The sequence below is a fragment of the Salvelinus fontinalis genome, chromosome 30 (genome assembly GCF_029448725.1).
Source record: "Salvelinus fontinalis isolate EN_2023a chromosome 30, ASM2944872v1, whole genome shotgun sequence".
Taxonomy (NCBI): Eukaryota; Metazoa; Chordata; class Actinopteri; order Salmoniformes; family Salmonidae; genus Salvelinus; species Salvelinus fontinalis.
Window position 1 is genome coordinate 9,313,341 of NC_074694.1, and position 23,055 is coordinate 9,336,395.

Genomic DNA, 23,055 nt, shown 5'->3' on the forward strand with positions numbered 1-23,055 from the left:
TAATTCTTGGCCTTATTTAACTACAGTTAACTGCTTGCTCAGTCAGTTTACCCAAGGCCACTCACAGGCTGCATCCCTAATGGTATCCTATATAGAGCACTGAAGTGTGGTCAAAAGTATGCAGTAAAGGGAATAGGGTGCCTTTTGGGATGCACAAACAGACTGATTACATTTAGCCTGGTTACCCCAGGCCACTAAGTTTAGCCTGGTTACCCCAGGCCACTAAGTTTAGCCTGTTTCCCCCAGGCCACTAAGTTTAGCCTGGTTCCCCCAGGCCACTAAGTTTAGCCTGGTTCCCCCAGGCCACTAAGTTTAGCCTGGATACCCCAGGCCACTAAGTTTTAGACAATACAGCTATGGTGTCAGGGTTGTCACTTCACAACTAATGTTATCTAACAACACTGGATCTGCATGTGTTAATTAACCTATAGTCCCTCCCAATCTGTTCCCACACAGTGTATAGCTAGATTAGCCTGGTGTTCCCATGGTCATTAATGCCATACATTAGCCATAAAATCAACCATAAAAGTTGGCTACACAGCACAAACATTTGGGACCAGGCTATAGATAGACTGCATGTTCTATTTTCTAGTCAGAAGGCCTCCCATATTAGACAGACAGACACAGAGAGAGAGAGAGAGAGAGGGTGTCACTGTCAATGACCTTGTTTTGTTGTTGTGATAGCTCTGTGACTAGACTCAAGGTGTGTTGTTGTGATAGCTCTGTGACTAGACTCAAGGTTTGTTGTTGTGATAGCTCTGTGACTAGACTCAGGTTTGTTGTTGTGATAGCTCTGTGACTAGGCTCAGGGTTTGTTGTTGTGATAGCTCTGTGACTAGACTCAGGGTTGTGATAGCTCTGTGACTAGACTCAGGTTTGTTGTTGTGATAGCTCTGTGACTAGACTCAGGGTTGTGATAGCTCTGTGACTAGACTCAAGGTTTGTTGTTGTGATAGCTCTGTGACTAGACTCAAGGTTTGTTGTTGTGATAGCTCTGTGACTAGACTCAAGGTGTGTTGTTGTGATAGCTCTGTGACTAGACTCAGGGTTGTGATAGCTCTGTGACTAGACTCAGGTTTGTTGTTGTGATAGCTCTGTGACTAGACTCAGGGTTGTGATAGCTCTGTGACTAGACTCAGGTTTGTGATAGCTCTGTGACTAGACTCAGGTTTGTTGTTGTGATAGCTCTGTGACTAGGCTCAGGGTTTGTTGTTGTGATAGCTCTGTGACTAGACTCAGGGTTGTGATAGCTCTGTGACTAGACTCAGGTTTGTTGTTGTGATAGCTCTGTGACTAGACTCAAGGTTTGTTGTTGTGATAGCTCTGTGACTAGACTCAAGGTTTGTTGTTGTGATAGCTCTGTGACTAGACTCAGGTTTGTTGTTGTGATAGCTCTGTGACTAAACTCAAGGTGTGTTGTTGTGATAGCTCTGTGACTAGACTCAGGGTTGTGATAGCTCTGTGACTAGACTCAGGTTTGTTGTTGTGATAGCTCTGTGACTAGACTCAAGGTGTGTTGTTGTGATAGCTCTGTGACTAGACTCATGGTTGTGATAGCTCTGTGACTAGACTCAGGTTTGTTGTTGTGATAGCTCTGTGACTAGACTCAGGGTTGTGATAGCTCTGTGACTAGACTCAGGGTTGTGATAGCTCTGTAACTAGACTCAGGGTTGTGATAGCTCTGTGACTAGACTCAGGGTTGTGATAGCTCTGTGACTAGACTCATGGTTGTGATAGCTCTGTGACTAGGCTCAGGGTTTGTTGTTGTGATAGCTCTGTGACTAGACTCAGGGTTGTGATAGCTCTGTGACTAGACTCAGGTTTGTTGTTGTGATAGCTCTGTGACTAGACTCAAGGTTTGTTGTTGTGATAGCTCTGTGACTAGACTCAAGGTTTGTTGTTGTGATAGCTCTGTGACTAGACTCAGGTTTGTTGTTGTGATAGCTCTGTGACTAAACTCAAGGTGTGTTGTTGTGATAGCTCTGTGACTAGACTCAGGGTTGTGATAGCTCTGTGACTAGACTCAGGTTTGTTGTTGTGATAGCTCTGTGACTAGACTCAAGGTGTGTTGTTGTGATAGCTCTGTGACTAGACTCATGGTTGTGATAGCTCTGTGACTAGACTCAGGTTTGTTGTTGTGATAGCTCTGTGACTAGACTCAGGGTTGTGATAGCTCTGTGACTAGACTCAGGGTTGTGATAGCTCTGTAACTAGACTCAGGGTTGTGATAGCTCTGTGACTAGACTCAGGGTTGTGATAGCTCTGTGACTAGACTCAGGGTTGTGATAGCTCTGTGACTAGACTCAGGGTTGTGATAGCTCTACCTATACCTATACTGTGATGTGTAGCTACTGCCTATACTCTGACAGTGCCAGTTATGAATTATTTATCCTTGGCCTTAATAAACATATGATCTACCTCAGTGAATGTGATATCCCCAGAACAGGCTAATTACTGGGACCTTTATACTAAATGTTACCTGTCAGTGTGCTACTTAATAACATCTCCCATGTGAATGCATTAGACCAGGATCCCCCAGCGCTACACAGCTGATTCAAATGACTGACTCATCATCCAGCGTTAGTTATTTCAATCAGCTGTGTAGTGCTAGTGCAAAACCAAGATGTGCATCCAGAGGGGGGGGGGGGGGGGGGGGGGGGGTGGGGGGGGGGGTCAGGGTGGCAGAACTGAGTTTGGGAAACCCTGCATCACATGGCCTTTCTTTTTTAATAGTGCAAAGTTTAGAGACCAACTTTTCCTCTCTCTCTCTCTCTCTCTCCTTTTCAGGTGGTGCTTGTCTTTGCCCTCAGCATCGGAGCCCTTGTAATATACTTCATAGATTCCTCTGAGTAAGTATTCATTTTACAGTTAGGACCTAATACCTTGACAGGTTATATGATGCTTGTTGTTCTGATAATCTACCAGAAGTTTTTTACACTGTGACGGAGCTTTACTCAGCTCAACAATGAGATTCTCTTTCTTATTTTGTTTGTTGTCAACGGGATCCACATCTAATCAGGTGAAAGAATCGAGGAGTAATGTGATCTAATGAGGTTGTAACCTGGTTCATATAGATGCTGTAATATGAGGTCTGAAATAAAAAAAAAGATGCTGTTTTACACACATTAAATATTTTGATGACCTGCTAAGTCGATACTAGAACGGTAACTGTGGATGTACTTACTGTCAGGCAGTTATGGCGGTGGTGATGCCGTTGTGGTTTCCTGTCAATTCTAAATCATTTATATACTTTAGTTTAGGTATTGTGAATAATAGGCCAAAATGCACTGGAACAGAAGTGTGTATTGTTACATATTACCCTGAGACTTCTAGACCTTTCACACACCTGTACACTGTACTGTATCATTCATCTAGACCTTTCACACACCTGTACACTGAACTGTATCATTCATCTAGAGTCTAGACCTTTCACACACCTGTACACTGTACTGTATCATTCATCTAGAGTCTAGACCTGTCACACACCTGTACACTGTACTGTATCATTCATCTAGACCTGTCACACACCTGTACACTGTACTGTATCATTCATCTAGACCTGTCACACACCTGTACACTGTACTGTATCATTCATCTAGAGTCTAGACCTGTCACACACCTGTACACTGTACTGTATCATTCATCTAGACCTGCCACACACCTGTACACTGTACTGTGTCATTCATCTAGAGTCTAGACCTGTCACACACCTGTACACTGTACTGTATCATTCATCTAGACCTGTCACACACCTGTACACTGTACTGTATCATTCATCTAGAGTCTAGACCTGTCACACACCTGTACACTGTACTGTATCATTCATCTAGACCTGTCAGACACCTGTACACTGTACTGTATCATTCATCTAGACCTGTCACACACCTGTACACTGTACTGTATCATTCATCTAGAGTCTAGACCTGTCACACACCTGTACACTGTACTGTATCATTCATCTAGACCTGTCACACACCTGTACACTGTACTGTATCATTCATCTAGAGTCTAGACCTGTCACACACCTGTACACTGTACTGTATCATTCATCTAGAGTCTAGACCTGTCACACACCTGTACACTGTACTGTATCATTCATCTAGACCTGTCACACACCTGTACACTGTACTGTATCATTCATCTAGACCTGTCACACACCTGTACACTGTACTGTATCATTCATCTAGACCTGTCACACACCTGTACACTGTACTGTATCATTCATCTAGAGTCTAGACCTGTCACACACCTGTACACTGTACTGTATCATTCATCTAGAGTCTAGACCTTTCACACACCTGTACACTGTACTGTATCATTCATCTAGACCTGTCACACACCTGTACACTGTACTGTATCATTCATCTAGACCTGTCACACACCTGTACACTGTACTGTATCATTCATCTAGACCTGTCACACACCTGTACACTGTACTGTATCATTCATCTAGAGTCTAGACCTGTCACACACCTGTACACTGTACTGTATCATTCATCTAGAGTCTAGACCTTTCACACACCTGTACACTGTACTGTATCATTCATCTAGACCTGTCACACACCTGTACACTGTACTGTATCATTCATCTAGACCTGTCACACACCTGTACACTGTACTGTATCATTCATCTAGAGTCTAGACCTGTCACACACCTGTACACTGTACTGTATAATTCATCTAGACCTGTCACACACCTGTACACTGTACTGTATCATTCATCTAGACCTGTCACACACCTGTACACTGTACTGTATCATTCATCTAGAGTCTAGACCTGCCACACACCTGTACACTGTACTGTATCATTCATCTAGAGTCTAGACCTGTCACACACCTGTACACTGTACTGTATCATTCATCTAGAGTCTAGACCTGCCACACACCTGTACACTGTACTGTATCATTCATCTAGAGTCTAGACCTGCCACACACCTGTACACTGTACTGTATCATTCATCTAGAGTCTAGACCTGCCACACACCTGTACACTGTACTGTATCATTCATCTAGAGTCTAGACCTGCCACACACCTGTACACTGTACTGTATCATTCATCTAGACCTGTCACACACCTGTACACTGTACTGTATCATTCATCTAGAGTCTAGACCTGTCACACACCTGTACACTGTACTGTATCATTCATCCTCAGCACACGCTGTAGTTATAACCCTGATTGTTGATGTACATCGGAGCACACGTCCTGCCTCCTGTCCTTTATGTCCTGCCCTGTCCTTTATGTCCTGCCCTGTCCTTTATGTCCTGCCCTGTCCTTTATGTCCTGCCCTGTCCTTTATCTCCTGTCCTGTCCTTTATGTCCTTCCCTGTCCTTTATGTCCTGTCCTGTCCTTTATGTCCTGCCCTGTCCTTTATCTCCTGTCCTGTCCTTTATGTCCTTCCCTGTCCTTTATGTCCTGCCCTGTCCTTTATGTCCTGCCTCCTGTCCTTTATGTCCTGCCCTGTCCTTTCTGTTCTGCCCTGTCATTTTTGTCCTGTCCTGTCCTTTATGTCCTGCCCTGTCCTTTATGTCCTGCCCTGTCCTTTATGTCCTGCCCTGTCCTTTATGTCATGCGCTGTCCTTTATGTCCTGCCCTGTCATTTCTGTCCTGCCCTGTCCTTTATGTCCTGTCCTGTCCTTTATGTCCTGCCCTGCCCTTTATGTCTTGCCCTGCCCTTTCCTTTATGTCCTGCCCTGCCCTGTCCTTTATGTCCTGCCCTGCCCTTTCCTTTATGTCCTGCCCTGCCCTGTCCTTTATGTCCTGCCCTGCCCTGTCATTTATGTCCTGTCCTGTCCTTTATGTCCTGCCCTGTCATTTCTGTCCTGTCATTTCTGTCCTGCCCTGTCCTTTATGTCCTTTCCTGTCCTGTCCTTCCTGTCCTTTCTGTCCTGTCATGTCCTGTCCTGTCTCTTGTCCTGTCCCTCCATTTTGTCCTGTCTTGTCCTCTCCTTTCCTGTCCTTCCTGTCCTTCCTGTCCATTCTGTCCTGTCATGTCCGGTCCTGTCTCTCCGTTTTGTCCAGTCTTGTCCTGTCCTGTCTTGTCCTTTCCTGTCCTGTCCTTTCCTGTCATCTCTTCATTAGAGAGATAAATCCTTTTCAGGTAACCGGGCTTACAAAACATTTAAACGACAGAGAGAGCTCACAGCCGACAATCCTTTACTCACAGATGAAATTGCTTAATCTCTATAATGCAAGGATCAGAGGCTCTCAGACGGAACAGAACAGAACAGAACAGAGCACAACAGAACAGAACAGAGTAGAACAGAACAGAGCATAACAGAGCATAACAGAACATAACATAAAATAACAGAACAGAACAGAGCAGAACATAACAGAGCAAAACAGATTAGAACAGAACAGAGTAGAACAGAACAGAGCATAACAGAGCATAACAGAACATAACATAAAATAACAGAACAGAACAGAGCAGAACATAACAGAGCAAAACCGATTAGAACAGAACAGAGTAGAACAGAACAGAGCATAACAGAACAGAACAGAACAGAACAGAGTAGAACAGAACAGAGCATAACAGAACAGAACAGAGTAGAACAGAGCATAACAGAACAGAACAGAGCATAACAGAACAGAGTAGAACAGAACAGAGCATAACAGAACAGAACAGAGCATAACAGAACAGAACAGAGCATAACAGAACAGAGCATAACAGAACAGAACAGAGTAGAACAGAACAGAGCATAACAGAACAGAACAGAGCATAACAGAACAGAACAGAGCATAACAGAACAGAGTAGAACAGAGCATAACAGAACAGAACAGAGCATAACAGAACAGAGTAGAACATAACAGAGCAAAACAGATTAGAACAGAACAGAGTAGAACAGAGCATAACAGAACAGAACAGAGTAGAACAGAACAGAGCATAACAGAACAGAACAGAGCATAACAGAACAGAACAGAGCATAACAGAACAGAGTAGAACAGAGCATAACAGAACAGAACAGAGCATAACAGAACAGAGTAGAACATAACAGAGCAAAACAGATTAGAACAGAACAGAGTAGAACAGAGCATAACAGACAGTAAAGACCAAAGTTCCTGCTCTAGAACTCCCTTTCCGTTTTTTTGCTGTGTTTTGCATTAAAAGAGTGTCACGTCTACTCCCGCTCCTCCACTCCGGCGCTCGACGTCGCCAGTTTATTCATTATTACGCACACCTGCCGCCATCGTTAAGCGCACCTGCGCCTCATGAGACTCGCCTGGACTCCATCACCTTCCTGATTCCCTCCCCTATATCTGTCACTCCCTTTGGTTCTTTCCCCAGGTTTTATTGATTATGTTTATACGTTTCATGTCTGTACGCTACTCGTGTTTCTTGTTTTGTTCCATGTTAGTTTATTTATTAAATTCACTCCCTGTACTTGCTTCCCGAGTATTAGTGTACACGTTACAAAGGGCTATATATATATATATTTTTTTTACACATATATTTATTAGCTACAAATAGGAAAATCAACAGTGACAGAAATACTATTTTCTTATTTTTCACCCCCCCCCCCAAACCAAAGACAAAAACATAAACGACAACAACCCAACATTAAGTCCTCACATTTCCAATAATCAATACATAGTATGTAGTTGCAGATAAAGATAATGCAGATAATGCCAATATTCACATAAAAATATAGAGAATATGCAGATTTCTAATGCTTCTATAATATCACCTGTTTGCAAAAATTCAAAAAACAGATCCCAAATATCATGAAATTCTGGGGCTTTTATTTTTTTGGTATATAAGTACATTTTTCAAGCGCCAGGCTTGACGTTAATTATTTGAACCAATGAGATGAGGGGGAACTGACATACTTCCAGTGGAGACCAATTGAACGTCTAGCTTGTAATAGACAGATGTCAACCATTTTATTTTCTCTCCTACTGTAAAGAGATATTCTCTGGGTAAAGATTTAGGAGGCATAGTTTAGGGATTAGTGGTAATGGGGTAGCGGTCATCTCAGAGATATAGAGCAGTACTGAGCTCCAAAACGTTTGTATCTCAGTACATTCCTCCAGGCAATGAATGATACAAGGTGCCTAGTACGTGTTACGTTTAACACACAGGAATCGTATAACTGCCTTCATTTTGCTGGACCCCTAGGCAGCAGCTAATAGGGGTCCATATGAATAATAAATAAATACAAATATAGGTCTGGGATATTAGGGTCAAATTTGTGGAGCTTAACAGGGGTGATATGTTGTTATTATCCAACTGTATTGCTACAGTCTCAGGCAGGTGGTTATTGTCTGTATCTGAGCTCTAGAGCATATCATACCCCAGTCCTCTGCTGAAATATCTTCCTGTCGGAGTTGTCTTTAAGAGTAGCTACCATTTCCCCCAAATACAGGTGTGCCAAGCTCGTAGTAACGTCATGTGACCTCTCCCATAACACAGAGAGTGTTTCTGAAGTGGTCAAAGGAGGTTGCAGATTGTTTTAGACTGGAAAAAAATACAGCTTCTCAAATGTAAGGATTTGAAAAAATGCATTTGTGGTAAATTGAATTTGCTCTTTGAGTTCTTCAAAGTAAACATGAGCCCTTTGTCTTTATATAAGTCCATTACTTTAACAATATGTTTCATTAAACACCAAATCATTTTTTACCAGGTGTGAAATTGTTATTGCCCCAAATTGGTTTTAAATTGGATAATACAGGGGATTCAGCCAGATATTGATGTACCTCGTGCCACACACAATGTGTTCGGAAAGTATTTAGACCCCTTGACTTTTTTCACATTTTGTTACGTTACAGCCTTATTCTAAAATTGATTACATTCTTTTTACCCCCTGATAAATCCACACACAATACCCCATAATGACAAAGCACAAACAGGTTTTTAGAAATGTTTGCATATTTATTACAAATAAGAAACTGGAATATCACATTTCCATAAGTATTCAGACCATTTACTCAGTACTTTGCTGAAGCACCTTTGGCAGCGATTACAGCCTTGAGTCTTCTTGGGTATGACGCTACAAGCTTGGCACACCTGTATTTGGGGTGTTTCTCACATTCTTCTCTGCAGATCCTCTAAAGCTCTATCAGGTTGGATGGGTAGCTTTGCTGCAAAGCTATTTTCAGGTCTATTCAGAGATGTTCGATCGGGCTCTGGCTGGGCCACTCAAGGACATGCAGAGACTTGTCCCAAAGCCACTCCTGCATTGTCTTCAAAACAAATGTATTCAAATCAAATGTAATTTGTCACTTGCCGAATACAACAGGTGTAGACCTTACAGTGAAATGCTTACTTACAAGCCCTTAAAACGATGCAGTTTTTAAGAAAATACCTATAAAAAAAGTTTTTAAAAGTAAGAGATAAGAAAAACAAATAATTAAAGAGCAGCAGTAAATAACAATTGCGGGACTATATACAGGAGGTACCGGTACAGAGTCAATGTGTCAATGTGCGGGGGCACCGGTGTTGAGTTATTTGAGATAATTATGTACATGCAGGTGGGGTTGTCAAAGCGGCTATGCATAGATACTAACAGAGAGTAGCAGCAGCGTAGTGGGGGGGGGCAAATAGTCTGCTTCTAGCTTGGGGGTAGAAGCCTCTTGGACCTAGACCTGGCGCTCCGGTACCGCTTGCCGTGCGGTAGCATCGGAACCTTCGCCCCAGTCTGAGGTCCTGAGCGCTCTGGAGCTGGTTTTCATCAAGGATCTCTCTGTACTTTGCTCTGTTAATTGTTCCTTCGATCCTAACTAGTCTCCCAGTCCCTGCCTCTGAAAAACATCCCCACTTCATGATGCTGCCATCACCATGCGTCACTGTAGGGATGGTGCCAGGTTTCCTACAGAGGTGACGCTTGACAATCAGGCCAAAGAGTTCAATCTTGATTTCATCAGACCAGATAATCTTGTTTCTCATGGTCTGAGAGTCCTTTAGGTGCCTTTTTAAGCAGGCTCTCATGTGCCTTTTACTGAGGAGTGGTTTCTGTCTGGCAACTCTACCATAAAGGCCTGATTGGTGGAGTGCTGCAGAGATGGTTGTCCTTCTGAAAGGTTCTTCCATCTCCACAGAGGAACTCTGGAGCTCTGTCAGTGTGACCATCAGGTGTTTGGCCACCTCCCTGATCAAGGCCCTTCTCCCCTGATTGCTCAGTTTGACCAGGCACACAGTTAGGAAGATTCTTGGTGGTTCTAAACTTCTTCCATTAAAGAATGATGGAGGCCACTGTGTTCTTGAGGACTTTCAAAGCTACAGAAATGTTTTGGTACCTTTCCCCAGATCTGTGCTTCGACACAATCCTGTCTTGGAGCTCTGCGGACAATTCCTTCGACCTCATGGCTTTGTTGTGGCTCTGACATGCACTGTCAACTGTGGGACCTTATATAAACAGGTGTGTGACTTTCCAAATCATGTCCAATCAATTGAATTTACCACAGGTGGACTCTAATCAAGTTGTAGAAACATCTCAAGGATGATCAATGGAAACAGGATGCACCTGAGCTCAAGTTTGAGTCTCAAAGCAAATGGTCTGAATACTTATGTAAATAAGGTATCTGTTTTTATTTTTAATACATTTGCAAAAAAAAAATAGATATTTTTTTTTTGCATTGTCATTATGGGGTATTGTGTGTAGATTGATGAGGGGAAAAAAGTATTTGTCCATTGTAGAATAAAGATGTAACGTAACAAAATGTGGATAAATGGAAGGGTTCTGAATACATTCCGAATGCACTGTAGTTGGGATGTTTTTAACAAAGCGATTAATAATATTCATCTTTAGTTTCTTAAAGGGAGCAGCGTACAAAAATCCATTTGAAGATAAGCCTGTTGTGGACAACATTTCAATCTGCAGCCAGGGTAACTATAGGTACCTTGGAGAACCAAAACATTGCAGCCCTCAATTGTGCAGCCCAATAATACCACTGTAGGTTTGGAAGTTGTAACCCCTCTCTCTGTTAAAGGGAAAATAAAGAGCCTTGGTTTTCTGTTTTAGAGTCTATTTTTGATCTTTGGGAAAAATAAAGGTGGTGGAGTCAGAGGACTTTATTTAACTAGACAAGTCAGTTAAGAACAAATTCTTATTTTCAATGACGGCCTAGGAACAGTGGGTTAACTGCATTGTTCAGTGGCAGAACGACAGATTTTTACCTTGTCAACTCGGGGATTCAATCTTTCAACCTTTTGGTTACTAGTCCAACGCTCTAACCACTAGGCTACGCTGCCACCCCATAATGATATAATGATGTCCATCTGTTGATGTTTTCTGTTACACTCGTTACCATTGGTTCAGAATTTGTTGATCTCAAGGAGCTATTTTCTGGTGTGATTTGAATAGCAAGATATGTAAAACCTTGTTCTGTATTCACAAATGGATGCTGTACAAATGGATTCAGTTTCTCTTGCTTGTTGAGGAAAAGGATAGACGATTAGGTTTTATTCACTTTAAACCCAGAAAACTGACCAATGTTATTAATTAAATTGGAGAGGGAAGAGATATAATTATTTAGATCTGTTAGGAACTAGAAGGTATCATCGGCATACAGGGCCACTCGATGTTCAAAATCCAATGTTTTAATTCCACTAACTGACAGGCTGGCTCACACTGCAATGGTAAAGGCTTCTATAGCAAAAAGGAAGTGTCCTGGACTGTCTGGACACCCTTGTCTCGTTCCCCCCCCCAAAAGGTTGTGAAATCAAGTTGTTAGTGGAAACTTCTTCAGTGGGGTCTGTATATAATATCTTAATCAATTTACAGAAGTATTTCCCAAACCCAAATATCTTAAACACTTAAAATAAACAAGACCATTCAACTCTATCAAAAGCCTTCTCTGCATCAAGAGAGAGTATCGCAGTATCAGGGACCCTTCACCCATGGGAGAGTATGAGAGTATCAGGGACCCTTCACCCATGGGAGAGTATGAGAGTATCAGGGACCCTTCACACATGAGAGAGTATGACAGTACCTGGGACCCTTCACACATGAGAGAGTATGACAGTATCAGGGACCCTTCACACATGAGAGAGTATGACAGTACCTGGGACCCTTCACACATGAGAGAGTATGACAGTACCTGGGACCCTTCACACATGAGAGAGTATGACAGTACCTGGGACCCTTCACACATGAGAGAGTATGAAAGTATCTGGGACCCCTCACACATGGGAGAGTATAACAGTATCAGGGACCCTTCACACATGTGATATGTTTATCACTCTCCTCACACTCAACCTTGAGGGATTTTCACGAAGCCATTTTGGTCTTTGTGTATTAGATATGGGTCTGTAACTTTCACATTTTGATGGGGATTTATCAAGTTTCAGAATAAGAGTGATTAAAGCACTCCTTAGAGAGGAAGGGAAGCATCCTTGTTGAAAGGACTCAGCATACATACAGTATCCAAAATTTGACCTAGAAGTTTGGCCTTAAATGTCTTATAAATATTTATTGGGAGCCCATCTGGACCTGAAGCTTTAACTCCCTTCAACATCGTCCAATTCCTTCTCCAGATCCAATTTTGTATCTTTTGAAATAGAGGGAAAATCAAGACCATCTAAAAATGATGTCTGATTATATAGGTTCTCAGGAGATTCACAATTGTAAAGTGTGCTGTATGTTTGGTTTAGTTCTACAGGATCCATTGATGATTGTCCATGTAAATTATATGAATTGCATTAATGACTCTGTCTGAATTGAACTTCTTAATGCGCCAGGTCAGCAATTTACTGGACATTTCACCTTGGTCATAGAAGGACTGTTTCCTCCTCGTTAAGCAGTTTGCAGACATTGAAGTGGAATGTTCTTCATATTGAGCACTAAGAGCAAATAATTCCTGGTTTACTTCCCTCTCCAATTCTCAGATTTTACTGTTTTTTTTGGTACTTTTTACCCCTTTTTCTCCCCAATTTCATGATATCCAATTAGTAGTTGCAGTCTCGTCCCATCGCTGCATCTCCCGTATGGACTCGGGATAGGCGAAGGTCGAGAGCCATGCGTCCTCACGACCCTGCCAAGCCGCACTGCTTCTTGACGCACTGCTTGCTTAACCCAGAAGCCAGCCGCACCAATGTGTCGGAGGGAAACACTGTACAGCTGGCGACCAGAGTCAGCTTGCAGGCACCCGCCCCGCCACAAGGAGTCGCTAGAGCGCGATGGGACAAGGAAATCCCGGCCCGGCCGAACCCTCCCTTAACCCGGACAACGCTGGGCCAATTGTGCGCCGCCTCATGGGTCTCCCGGTCACGGCCGACTGTGACACAGCCTGGGATCGAACCCGGGGCTGTAGCGATGCAGCGCCTTAGACTGCTGCGCCACCCGGGAGGCATCTCTCTCAATTTCAGATTTAATTGATTTTATTTGAAACTGGTAAAACGGTTCATTTGCCCACTAATATATGCTTTGAAAGCCTCCCATCTGGTACTCATTGACGTTTGATCAGTGTTCAATGTAAAATAAACATCTATATGCACTGTAATGTAAGAAGTCTGGGTCCTGTAAACGCCTGGGTGCAAGCGCCATCTAGAGGATCCTTTGATGAATTTTGTAGAATGTTCCCTGTAGAATAATGACACAGGGAATGGTCACTCAAAACAATATTATCTCATCCACTTCCTGCTACATTGAGCAAGAAAATAAAAGGTAGTTCATACGAGAATATGATTTAAATGTTGACGAGTAACTTGAATAATCCCTGTTACTTGGGTTCTGAGTCCTCCATGGATCACATAGATTTAAGTCCTTAATGAAATGCTGAAATTTCTCAACCTGAGAAGCGATCTGCACTGAACAAAAATATAAATGGAACATGTAAAGTGTTGGTTCCATGTTACATGAGCTGAAATAAAAGATCCCAAAAAGTTTCCATACGCACAAAAAGCTTATTTCTCTTAAATATTGTGCACAAATGTGTTTACACCCCTGTTAGTGAGCATTTATCTTTTGTCAAGATAATCCATCCACCTGACAAGTGTTGCATATCAAGAAGCTGATTAAACAGCATGATCATTACACAGGTGCACCTTGTGCTGGGGACAATAAAAGGCCACTCTAAAATGTGCAATTTTGTCACACAACATGTCTCAAGTTGAGGGAGCGTGCAATTTGCATGCTGACTGCAGGAATGCCCACCAGAGCTGTTACCAGATAATTTAATGTTAATTTCTCTACCTTAAGCTGCCTCCAACGTCTTTTTAGAGAATTTGGCTGTACGTCCAACCGGCCTCACAACCATGTGTAACCATGCCAGGCCAGGACCTCCACATTTAGCTTCTTCACCTGCGGGATCGTCTGAGACAAGCCACAGAGACAGCTGATGAAATCGAGGAGTATTTCTGTCTGTAATAAAGCCTTTATGTGGGGAAAAACGATTTCTGATTGGCTGGGCCTCGCTCCCCAGTGGGTGGGCCCGTCAGTCTCCCAAGTGGGTGGAACTTTGCCCTCCCAGGCCCACCCATGGCTGCGCCCTGCCCAGTCATGTGGCGGCAGGTAGACTAGTGGTTAGAGTGTTGGGCCAGTAACCGAAAGGTTGCTGGATTGAATCCCCGAGCTGATAAGGTAAAAATCTCTTGTTCTGCCCCTGAGCAAGGCAGTTAACCCACTGTTCCCTGGGTGCCAAAGACATGGATGTCGATTAAGGCAGTCCCCCACACCTCTCTGATTTAGAGGGGTTGGGTTAAATGCAGTAGACACATTTCAGTTGAAGGCATTCAGTTGTACAGCTGACTAAGCCTTTCCCATGAAATCCATAGATTATGGCTTAATACATTTATTTAAATTGACTGATTTCCTTATATGAACTGTAACTCAGTCAAATCGTTGAAATTGTTAAATGTTAAGTTTATATTTAATATAATAATATAAGGAAACTTTGAGTGGGCTAGCTCGCCGTATTTTTCACTGTTATGCTAGCTAGCTAGTTTTAGTTAGCTAGCCAACAGTCACATTATCCAAGGTGGTTTAATTCTCCGTAGTCCAAAGTGGTGGTAAACTACTCAGCAGCATCTTTGGCTAGGAAGAAGATTCATGTTGTATGTCACGGATGAGCACCTCGGCTTTAAAGGGAGATTCAAACTTGTGTGACCGTCCATTGTTTGTCAGACGTAATTTAGCTGGGAATGCTACTACATAGGCAATATTGAGGGACCGAAGCTGACGTTTGACCCCGTTGTAGCCTTTTCTTTTTCGATGCAGGTCTGTAGATAGTCCAGGGAAGAACATGATCTCTTGGTCCCCGTTCATCATCTTGGCCTTAGCCCTGGCTTTCCACATCACTCTCTTTGTCTAGAAAGTTGAGAAACTTCATGATAAGGACTCGGGAAGAGGGGTGGCTTCTCGGGCCTGTAGGAGCTGTTGTTTTGACAGTGACTACAGTATCTTCCACTGTGCTAATGCGTTCGTCTGCTTTGTCCAAACACGTGGAGTAGGCTTGAAGGTCACGTTTAACCTCACTAATCCAAGTTAGGACACCTTCAAGTTTGGTGGAAAGGTCCGCCCTCATGGCAGAGATTGCTTCCAAGACCCCTTTGCTCTGGTTCTGGTTTAGGTCGTCGACATTGTTGGTTGCCATGTCGGACTCAAGGTGTGAGGGGCTAGCTGAGCTTGCAGGGCTAACTGGGTTAGTAGAGGTGGATGAATTGCCAGGGCCAACTGGGTTAGTAGAGGTAGATGAATTGCCAGGGCTAACTGGGTTAGTAGAGGTGGATGAATTGCCAGAGCTAACTGGGTTAGTAGAGGTGGATGAATTGCCAGAGCTAACTGGGTTAGTAGAGGTGAATGAATTGCCAGAGCTAACTGGGTTAGTAGAGGTAGATGAATTGCCAGGGCTAACTGGGTTAGTAGAAGTAGATGAATTGCCAGGGCTAACTGGGTTAGTAGAAGTAGATGAATTGCCAGAGCTAACTGGGTTAGTAGAAGTAGATGAATTGCCAGAGCTAACTGGGTTAGTAGAAGTAGATGAATTGCCAGAGCTAACTGGGTTAGTAGAGCTAGCTGAATTAGCAGGGCTAACTGGGTTAGTACAGCAAGCTGAATTAGCAGGGCTAACTGGGTTAGTAGAGATAGCTGAATTAGCAGGGCTAACTGGGTTAGTAGAGCTAGCTAATTTAGCAGGGCTAAATGGGTTAGTAGAGCAAGCAGAATTAGCAGGGCTAACTTGCCTAGCCTGGACCACGTTGTGAGTTGTTCTTCTTGTTTTAGGAGGACTATGTTTGAGTCAATTCATAATGGATGTATATATGCCTGAAATTGTCCAATAAAATTGCTGTTCGTGTTACGAGGATGATAAAAATAAGATATTCAAATAATTTTGCCGAAATTGGCAGGAGAGCACCGAAAACAAGTCTGCTCATTTCAATGCCATAACCACACCACAGAATGTTGGTTTCACCTTAATTGGGGAGGATGGGCTCGTGGTAATGGCTGGATCGGAATCAGTGGAATGGTACCAAATACATCAAACACATGGCTTCTATGTGTTTGATGCCATTCCATTTGCTCCGTTCCAGCCATTATAATGAGCCGTCCTCCAATCAGCAGCCTCCACTGAACCACTCCCGCCCTTAAAAGGGCTATATTGCCATTATTTAGCCTTCTGATGTTGCAGATAAGATGTGCCATTAGAAAGGTAAAGTTCTGAAAGGTTTTTGTGAAGCCCAGAGAAGAGAGTGTTGGCGTGGTGGCCATACTTCATAGAGAACAAGGAGGGAGGGAGTGGTGGCCATTCTTCATAGAGAATAAGGAGGGAGGGAGTGGTGGCCATTCTTCATAGAGAATAAGGAGGGAGTTGTGGCCATTCTTCATAGAGAATAAGGAGGGAGGGAGTGGTGGCCATTCTTCATAGAGAATAAGGAGGGAGGGAGTGGTGGCCATTCTTCATAGAGAATAAGGAGGGAGGGAGTGGTGGCCATTCTTCATAGAGAATAAGGAGGGAGGGAGTGGTGGCCATTCTTCATAGAGAATAAGGAGGGAGGGAGTGGTGGCCATTCTTCATAGAGAATAAGGAGGGAGTTGTGGCCATTCTTCATAGAGAACAAGGAGGGAGTGGTGGCCATTCTTCATAGAGAACAAGGAGGGAGTGGTGGCCATTCTTCATAGAGAACAAGGAGGGAGTGGTGGCCATTCTTCATAGAGAACAAGGAGGGAGTGGTGGCCATTCTTCATAGAGAACAAGGAGGGAGTGGTGGCCATTCTTCATAGAGAACAAGGAGGGAGTGGTGGCCATTCTTCATAGAGAATAAGGAGGGAGTTGTGGCCATTCTTCATAGAGAACAAGGAGGGAGTGGTGGCCATTCTTCATAGACAACAAGGAGGGAGTGGTGGCCATTCTTCATAGAGAACAAGGAGGGAGTGGTGGCCATTCTTCATAGAGAACAAGGAGGGAGTGGTGGCCATTCTTCATAGACAACAAGGAGGGAGTGGTGGCCATTCTTCATAGAGAACAAGGAGGGAGTGGTGGCCATTCTTCATAGAGAACAAGGAGGGAGTGGTGGCCATTCTTCATAGAGAACAAGGAGGGAGTGGTGGCCATACTTCATAGAGAACAAGGAGGGAGTGGTGGCCATTCTTCATAGAGAACAAGGAGGGAGTGGTGGCCATTCTTCATAGAGAACAAGGAGGGAGTGGTGGCCATTCTTCATAGACAACAAGGAGGGAGTGGTGGCCATTCTTCATAGACAACAAGAAGGGAGTGGTGGCCATTCTTCATAGAGAACAAGGAGGGAGTGGTGGCCATTCTTCATAGAGAACAAGGAGGGAGTGGTGGCCATTCTTCATAGAGAACAAGGAGGGAGTGGTGGCCATACTTCATAGAGAACAAGGAGGGAGTGGTGGCCATTCTTCATAGACAACAAGGAGGGAGTGGTGGCCATTCTTCATAGAGAACAAGGAGGGAGTGGTGGCCATTCTTCATAGACAACAAGGAGGGAGTGGTGGCCATTCTTCATAGAGAACAAGGAGGGAGTGGTGGCCATACTTCATAGAGAACAAGGAGGGAGGGAGTGGTGGCCATTCTTCATAGAGAACAAGGAGGGAGTGGTGGCCATTCTTCATAGAGAACAAGGAGGGAGTGGTGGCCATTCTTCATAGAGAACAAGGAGGGAGTGGTGGCCATTCTTCATAGAGAACAGGGAGGGAGTGGTGGCCATTCTTCATAGACAACAAGGAGGGAGTGGTGGCCATTCTTCATAGAGAACAGGGAGGGAGTGGTGGCCATTCTTCATAGACAACAATGGAGGGAGTGGTGGCCATTCTTCATAGAGAACAAGGAGGGAGTGGTGGCCATTCTTCATAGAGAACAAGGAGGGAGTGATGGCCATTCTTCATAGACAACAAGGAGGGAGTGGTGGCCATTCTTCATAGAGAACAAGGAGGGAGTGGTGGCCATTCTTCATAGACAACAATGGAGGGAGTGGTGGCCATTCTTCATAGACAACAAGGAGGGAGTGGTGGCCATTCTTCATAGAGAACAAGGAGGGAGTGGTGGCCATTCTTCATAGAGAACAATGAGGGAGTGGTGGCCATTCTTCATAGACAACAAGGAGGGAGTGGTGGCCATTCTTCATAGAGAACAAGGAGGGAGTGGTGGCCATACTTCATAGACAACAAGGAGGGAGTGGTGGCCATTCTTCATAGAGAACAAGGAGGGAGTGGTGGCCATTCTTCATAGAGAACAAGGAGGGAGTGGTGGCCATTCTTCGTTGACAACAAGGAGGGAGTGGTGGCCATTCTTCATAGACAACAAGGAGGGAGTGGTGGCCATTCTTCATAGAGAACAAGGAGGGAGTGGTGGCCATTCTTCATAGAGAATAAGGAGGGAGTGGTGGCAATTCTTCATAGAGAATAAGGAGGGAGTGGTGGCCATTCTTCATAGACAACAAGGAGGGAGTGGTGGCCATTCTTCATAGAGAACAAGGAGGGAGTGGTGGCCATTCTTCATAGAGAACAAGGAGGGAGTGGTGGCCATTCTTCATAGACAACAAGGAGGGAGTGGTGGCCATTCTTCATAGAGAACAAGGAGGGAGTGGTGGCCATTCTTCATAGACAACAAGGAGGGAGTGGTGGCCATTCTTCATAGACAACAAGGAGGGAGTGGTGGCCATTCTTCATAGACAACAAGGAGGGAGTGGTGGCCATTCTTCATAGAGAACAAGGAGGGAGTGGTGGCCATACTTCATAGACAACAAGGAGGGAGTTGTGGCCATTCTTCATAGAGAACAAGGAGGGAGTGGTGGCCATTCTTCATAGACAACAAGGAGGGAGTGGTGGCCATTCTTCATAGACAACAAGGAGGGAGTGGTGGCCATTCTTCATAGACAACAAGGAGGGAGTGGTGGCCATTCTTCATAGACAACAAGGAGGGAGTGGTGGCCATTCTTCATAGAGAACAAGGAGGGAGGGAGTGGTGGCCATTCTTCATAGAGAACAGGGAGGGAGTGGTGGCCATTCTTCATATAGAACAAGGAGGGAGTGGTGGCCATTCTTCATAGACAACAAGGAAGGAGGGAGTGGTGGCCATTCTTCATAGACAACAAGGAGGGAGTGGTGGCCATTCTTCATAGAGAACAAGGAGGGAGGGAGTGGCCATTCTTCATAGAGAACAAGGAGGGAGTGGTGGCCATTCTTCATAGACAACAAGGAGGGAGTGGTGGCCATTCTTCATAGAGAACAAGGAGGGAGGGAGTGGCCATTCTTCATAGAGAATAAGGAGGGAGTGGTGGCCATTCTTCATAGAGAACCAGGAGGGAGGGAGTGGCCATTCTTCATAGAGAATAAGGAGGGAGTGGTGGCCATTCTTCATAGAGAACAAGGAGGTAGTGGTGGCCATTCTTCATAGACAACAAGGAGGGAGTGGTGGCCATTCTTCATAGACAACAAGGAGGGAGTGGTGGCCATTCTTCATAGAGAACAAGGAGGGAGTGGTGGCCATTCTTCATAGAGAACAGGGAGGGAGTGGTGGCCATTCTTCATAGGGAACAAGGAGGGAGTGGTGGCCATTCTTCATAGAGAACAGGGAGGGAGTGGTGGCCATTCTTCATAGAGAACAAGGAGGGAGTGGTGGCCATTCTTCATAGAGAACAAGGAGGGAGGGAGTGGTGGCCATTCTTCATGTCATCCAGGTGTATTCTCACCATTAACTGACCCAATGTTATTAACTGACCCATGTCATTAACTGACCCAATGTCATTAACTGACCCAATGTCATTAACAACAAGGCTCTCTGCTTGCCTCAGTCACACTTTGGCACACACAGTAGCAGCAACTTGTTGGTTAGCGTGTTGTGTGTTCAGTGACAGCAGGTTGTCTCTCTCTCTCTCTCTCTCTCTCTCTCTCTCGTTAGTCTGGCAGCAATCACTTGTTTTTTTGGTCCAAATAATAGTTTTTCTCTGATATATATAATAACATTTCCATTGTCCTACCAACAGTTGGTGAATATAATAACATTTTCATTCTCCTACCAACAGTTGGTGAATATAATTACATTTCCATTGTCCTACCAAGAGTTGGTGAATATCATTTAGTTTCCATTGTCCTACCAACAGTTGCTGAATATCATTTAGTTTCCATTGTCCTACCAAGAGTTGCTGAATATCATTGTAAATGCAGTCTCCTTCACTGTTCATGCGTCTTTGGTTTAAAGCGAGGTAGCCACTGGCAGCCTTGTTCCTCCGTGTTTTATGGCTTTTATAGAGACAAAGCCAGCGCTTCCTGACCAGCCACTCAATTATTGAGCAGCCCAGATCTGGCCTCCCTATGGTCATTACTCTTCTCTGTTATCCAGCTACCGTTGAGGATTCTCCCTGGGATGAATCCTGCATGGCATCCTATTCCCTTTAGGCTACATAGATAGGGGCTCTGTTGTCACGGCTGTTGAAGGAAGTGGACCAAGGTGCAGTGTAGTGAGCGTACATTTTCTTTTATTATAAAAAATGACGCCGACAAAACAACAAACGAGAAAACAACCGTGAAGCTAAAGGTTATAGTGCCAACAACCAAAGACAGCTTCCCACAAAGACAGGTGAAAAAAAGGGGTACCTAAGTATGGTTCTCAATCAGAGACAACGATAGACAGCTGTCCCTGATTGAGAACTACACCCGGCCAAAACATAGAAATACAAATAATAGAATATAGAATACCCACCTCAACTCACGCCCTGACCAAACCAAAATAGAGACATAAACAGGATCTCTAAGGTCAGGGCGGGACACTCTGGTCAACAGTAGTGCACTATATAGGGAATAGGGCCCTGGTCAAAGTTAGTGCACTATATAGGGAATAGGGCCCTGGTCAACAGTCGTGCACTATATAGGGAATAGGGCCCTGGTCAACAGTAGTGCACTATATAGGGAATAGGGCCCTGGGCAACAGTAGTGCACTATATAGGGAATAGGGCCCTGGTCAACAGTAGTGCACTATATAGGGTATAGGGCCCTGGTCAACAGTAGTGCACTATATAGGGCATAGGGCCCTGGTCAACAGTAGTGCACTATATAGGGAATAGGGCCCTGGTCAACAGTAGTGCACTATATAGGGAATAGGGCCCTGGTCAACAGTAGTGCACTATATAGGGAATAGGGCTCCATTTGGAATGCACACTAGATATACTGTAATTATTATCACCTGAAGTGAAGGGTTGACATAATCACAATGCTTGGGACTATTCTTCGAATTGGCAGTTGCTGTTATATGTGTAGTATAACTGGCATCATAAGCTTTATATGCATATTTATTGACACAATAATGTATCTTATTGTATAAAGGATTAGACAAATTATAACACACTAGGTAGGTAGGCTAGGGCAGTTTCTTGCATGACATATTCAGTCACACTGTTCCCGATCCACATATTAGCAGGCAATAGCAGCGCTGATATATGACAGGACATCAATTGAAACGCACACTCTTAGATCTGGGTAGTTTAGTGTCCAGGGCCTCTATTTGAGGAGTGTATTTGGTGACTGTATGACTTTACTTAACAACAATAGCATCCTATGTGGTCTAAGTTTGATGGGGGGGGGGGGGGGGGGGGGGGCTGGCTGTCTCATGTGGTCCACTCTATTGGCCAGGGGATACACTAGCGGCTTTCTGACGTATTCTAGGATATAGCTTACCTAGTTATGTACTGTAGGTCAGGCACTATATGTGTTAACACGGTATGATAGGTTGTATCCACGTGAGATGCAATGCAGCGCTATATGTCTGTACTGTAACCTCATATGATGTTTACAATAAGCTTGAACTGTCGTTACACATATAGTGGTGACAGTAATTCCAAACTCATAACATATAATTTGGTTATTTATTTATTTTTAATTTGAATTCTTAGTGGCAGGTACAAGCGTTCAGGGTGAGGCTGCTACACCACATCTGCTATGGCTGCTTTGATGACATGAAAGATGTCTTAAAACCCCTTGCCTGCTATTAACCCTTAAACTACTGCCACTGCACTGTACACACGTCTAGGCGTTAAAGATCCCGAACGGTCCTTCTTATTCCCCGTGTCAAAATAGCCTTTTGATGGACTAAACCCCCCCCCCCCCCCCCCCCCCAGCTATAACCCTTCTACTGTACGCACTGTACTGTGAGGATATTGAATGAATTATTACTACTACTTATTAATTTCTTCTATGTCAAAGTGATTTTCAGAAGTGTAAAGTACACACGGGTCTTTAATTAATCAGGGGTAGAAGAACATGGCACAATTACGTGCTTTTTTTATGTTATTTGGAAAATACAAAATGTCGCACCTTTTGAATTCCTTTCATTCTTTATTTCTTCATCTTCTTTTTAAAAACATTTTCAGGGGGGGGGGAGCATGTTCAACAAGTGAGATGTTTCTGACATGTTTGTTTTCTGTGTGTTTCTGACATGTTGTTTTCTGTGTGTTTCTGACATGTTGTTTTCTGTGTGTTTCTGACATGTTGTTTTCTGTGTGTTTCTGACATGTTGTTTTCTGTGTGTTTCTGACATGTTGTTTTCTGTGTGTTTCTGACATGTTGTTTTCTGTGTGTTTCTGACATGTTGTTTTCTGTGTGTTTCTGACATGTTTGTTTTCTGTGTGTTTCTGACATGTTGTTTTCTGTGTGTTTCTGACATG

General features: G+C 43.9%; 1 protein-coding gene across 10 annotated transcripts in view; it reads left to right on the forward strand.

Annotated features, from left to right (window-relative positions):
- Positions 1-23,055, forward strand: part of LOC129828606 (calcium-activated potassium channel subunit alpha-1-like) — a 239,478-nt gene that overhangs the window by 120,651 nt on the left and 95,772 nt on the right. For all 10 annotated transcript variants that reach the window (XR_008755259.1, XM_055889670.1, XM_055889671.1 and 7 more), the window contains exon 3: positions 2,788-2,849. Coding sequence is in view for 9 of the 10 variants with exons in the window: in XM_055889670.1 (XP_055745645.1) it covers positions 2,788-2,849 (62 nt within the window). In the remaining variant the exon portion in view is untranslated. The remainder of the gene's footprint in view (positions 1-2,787; positions 2,850-23,055) is intronic.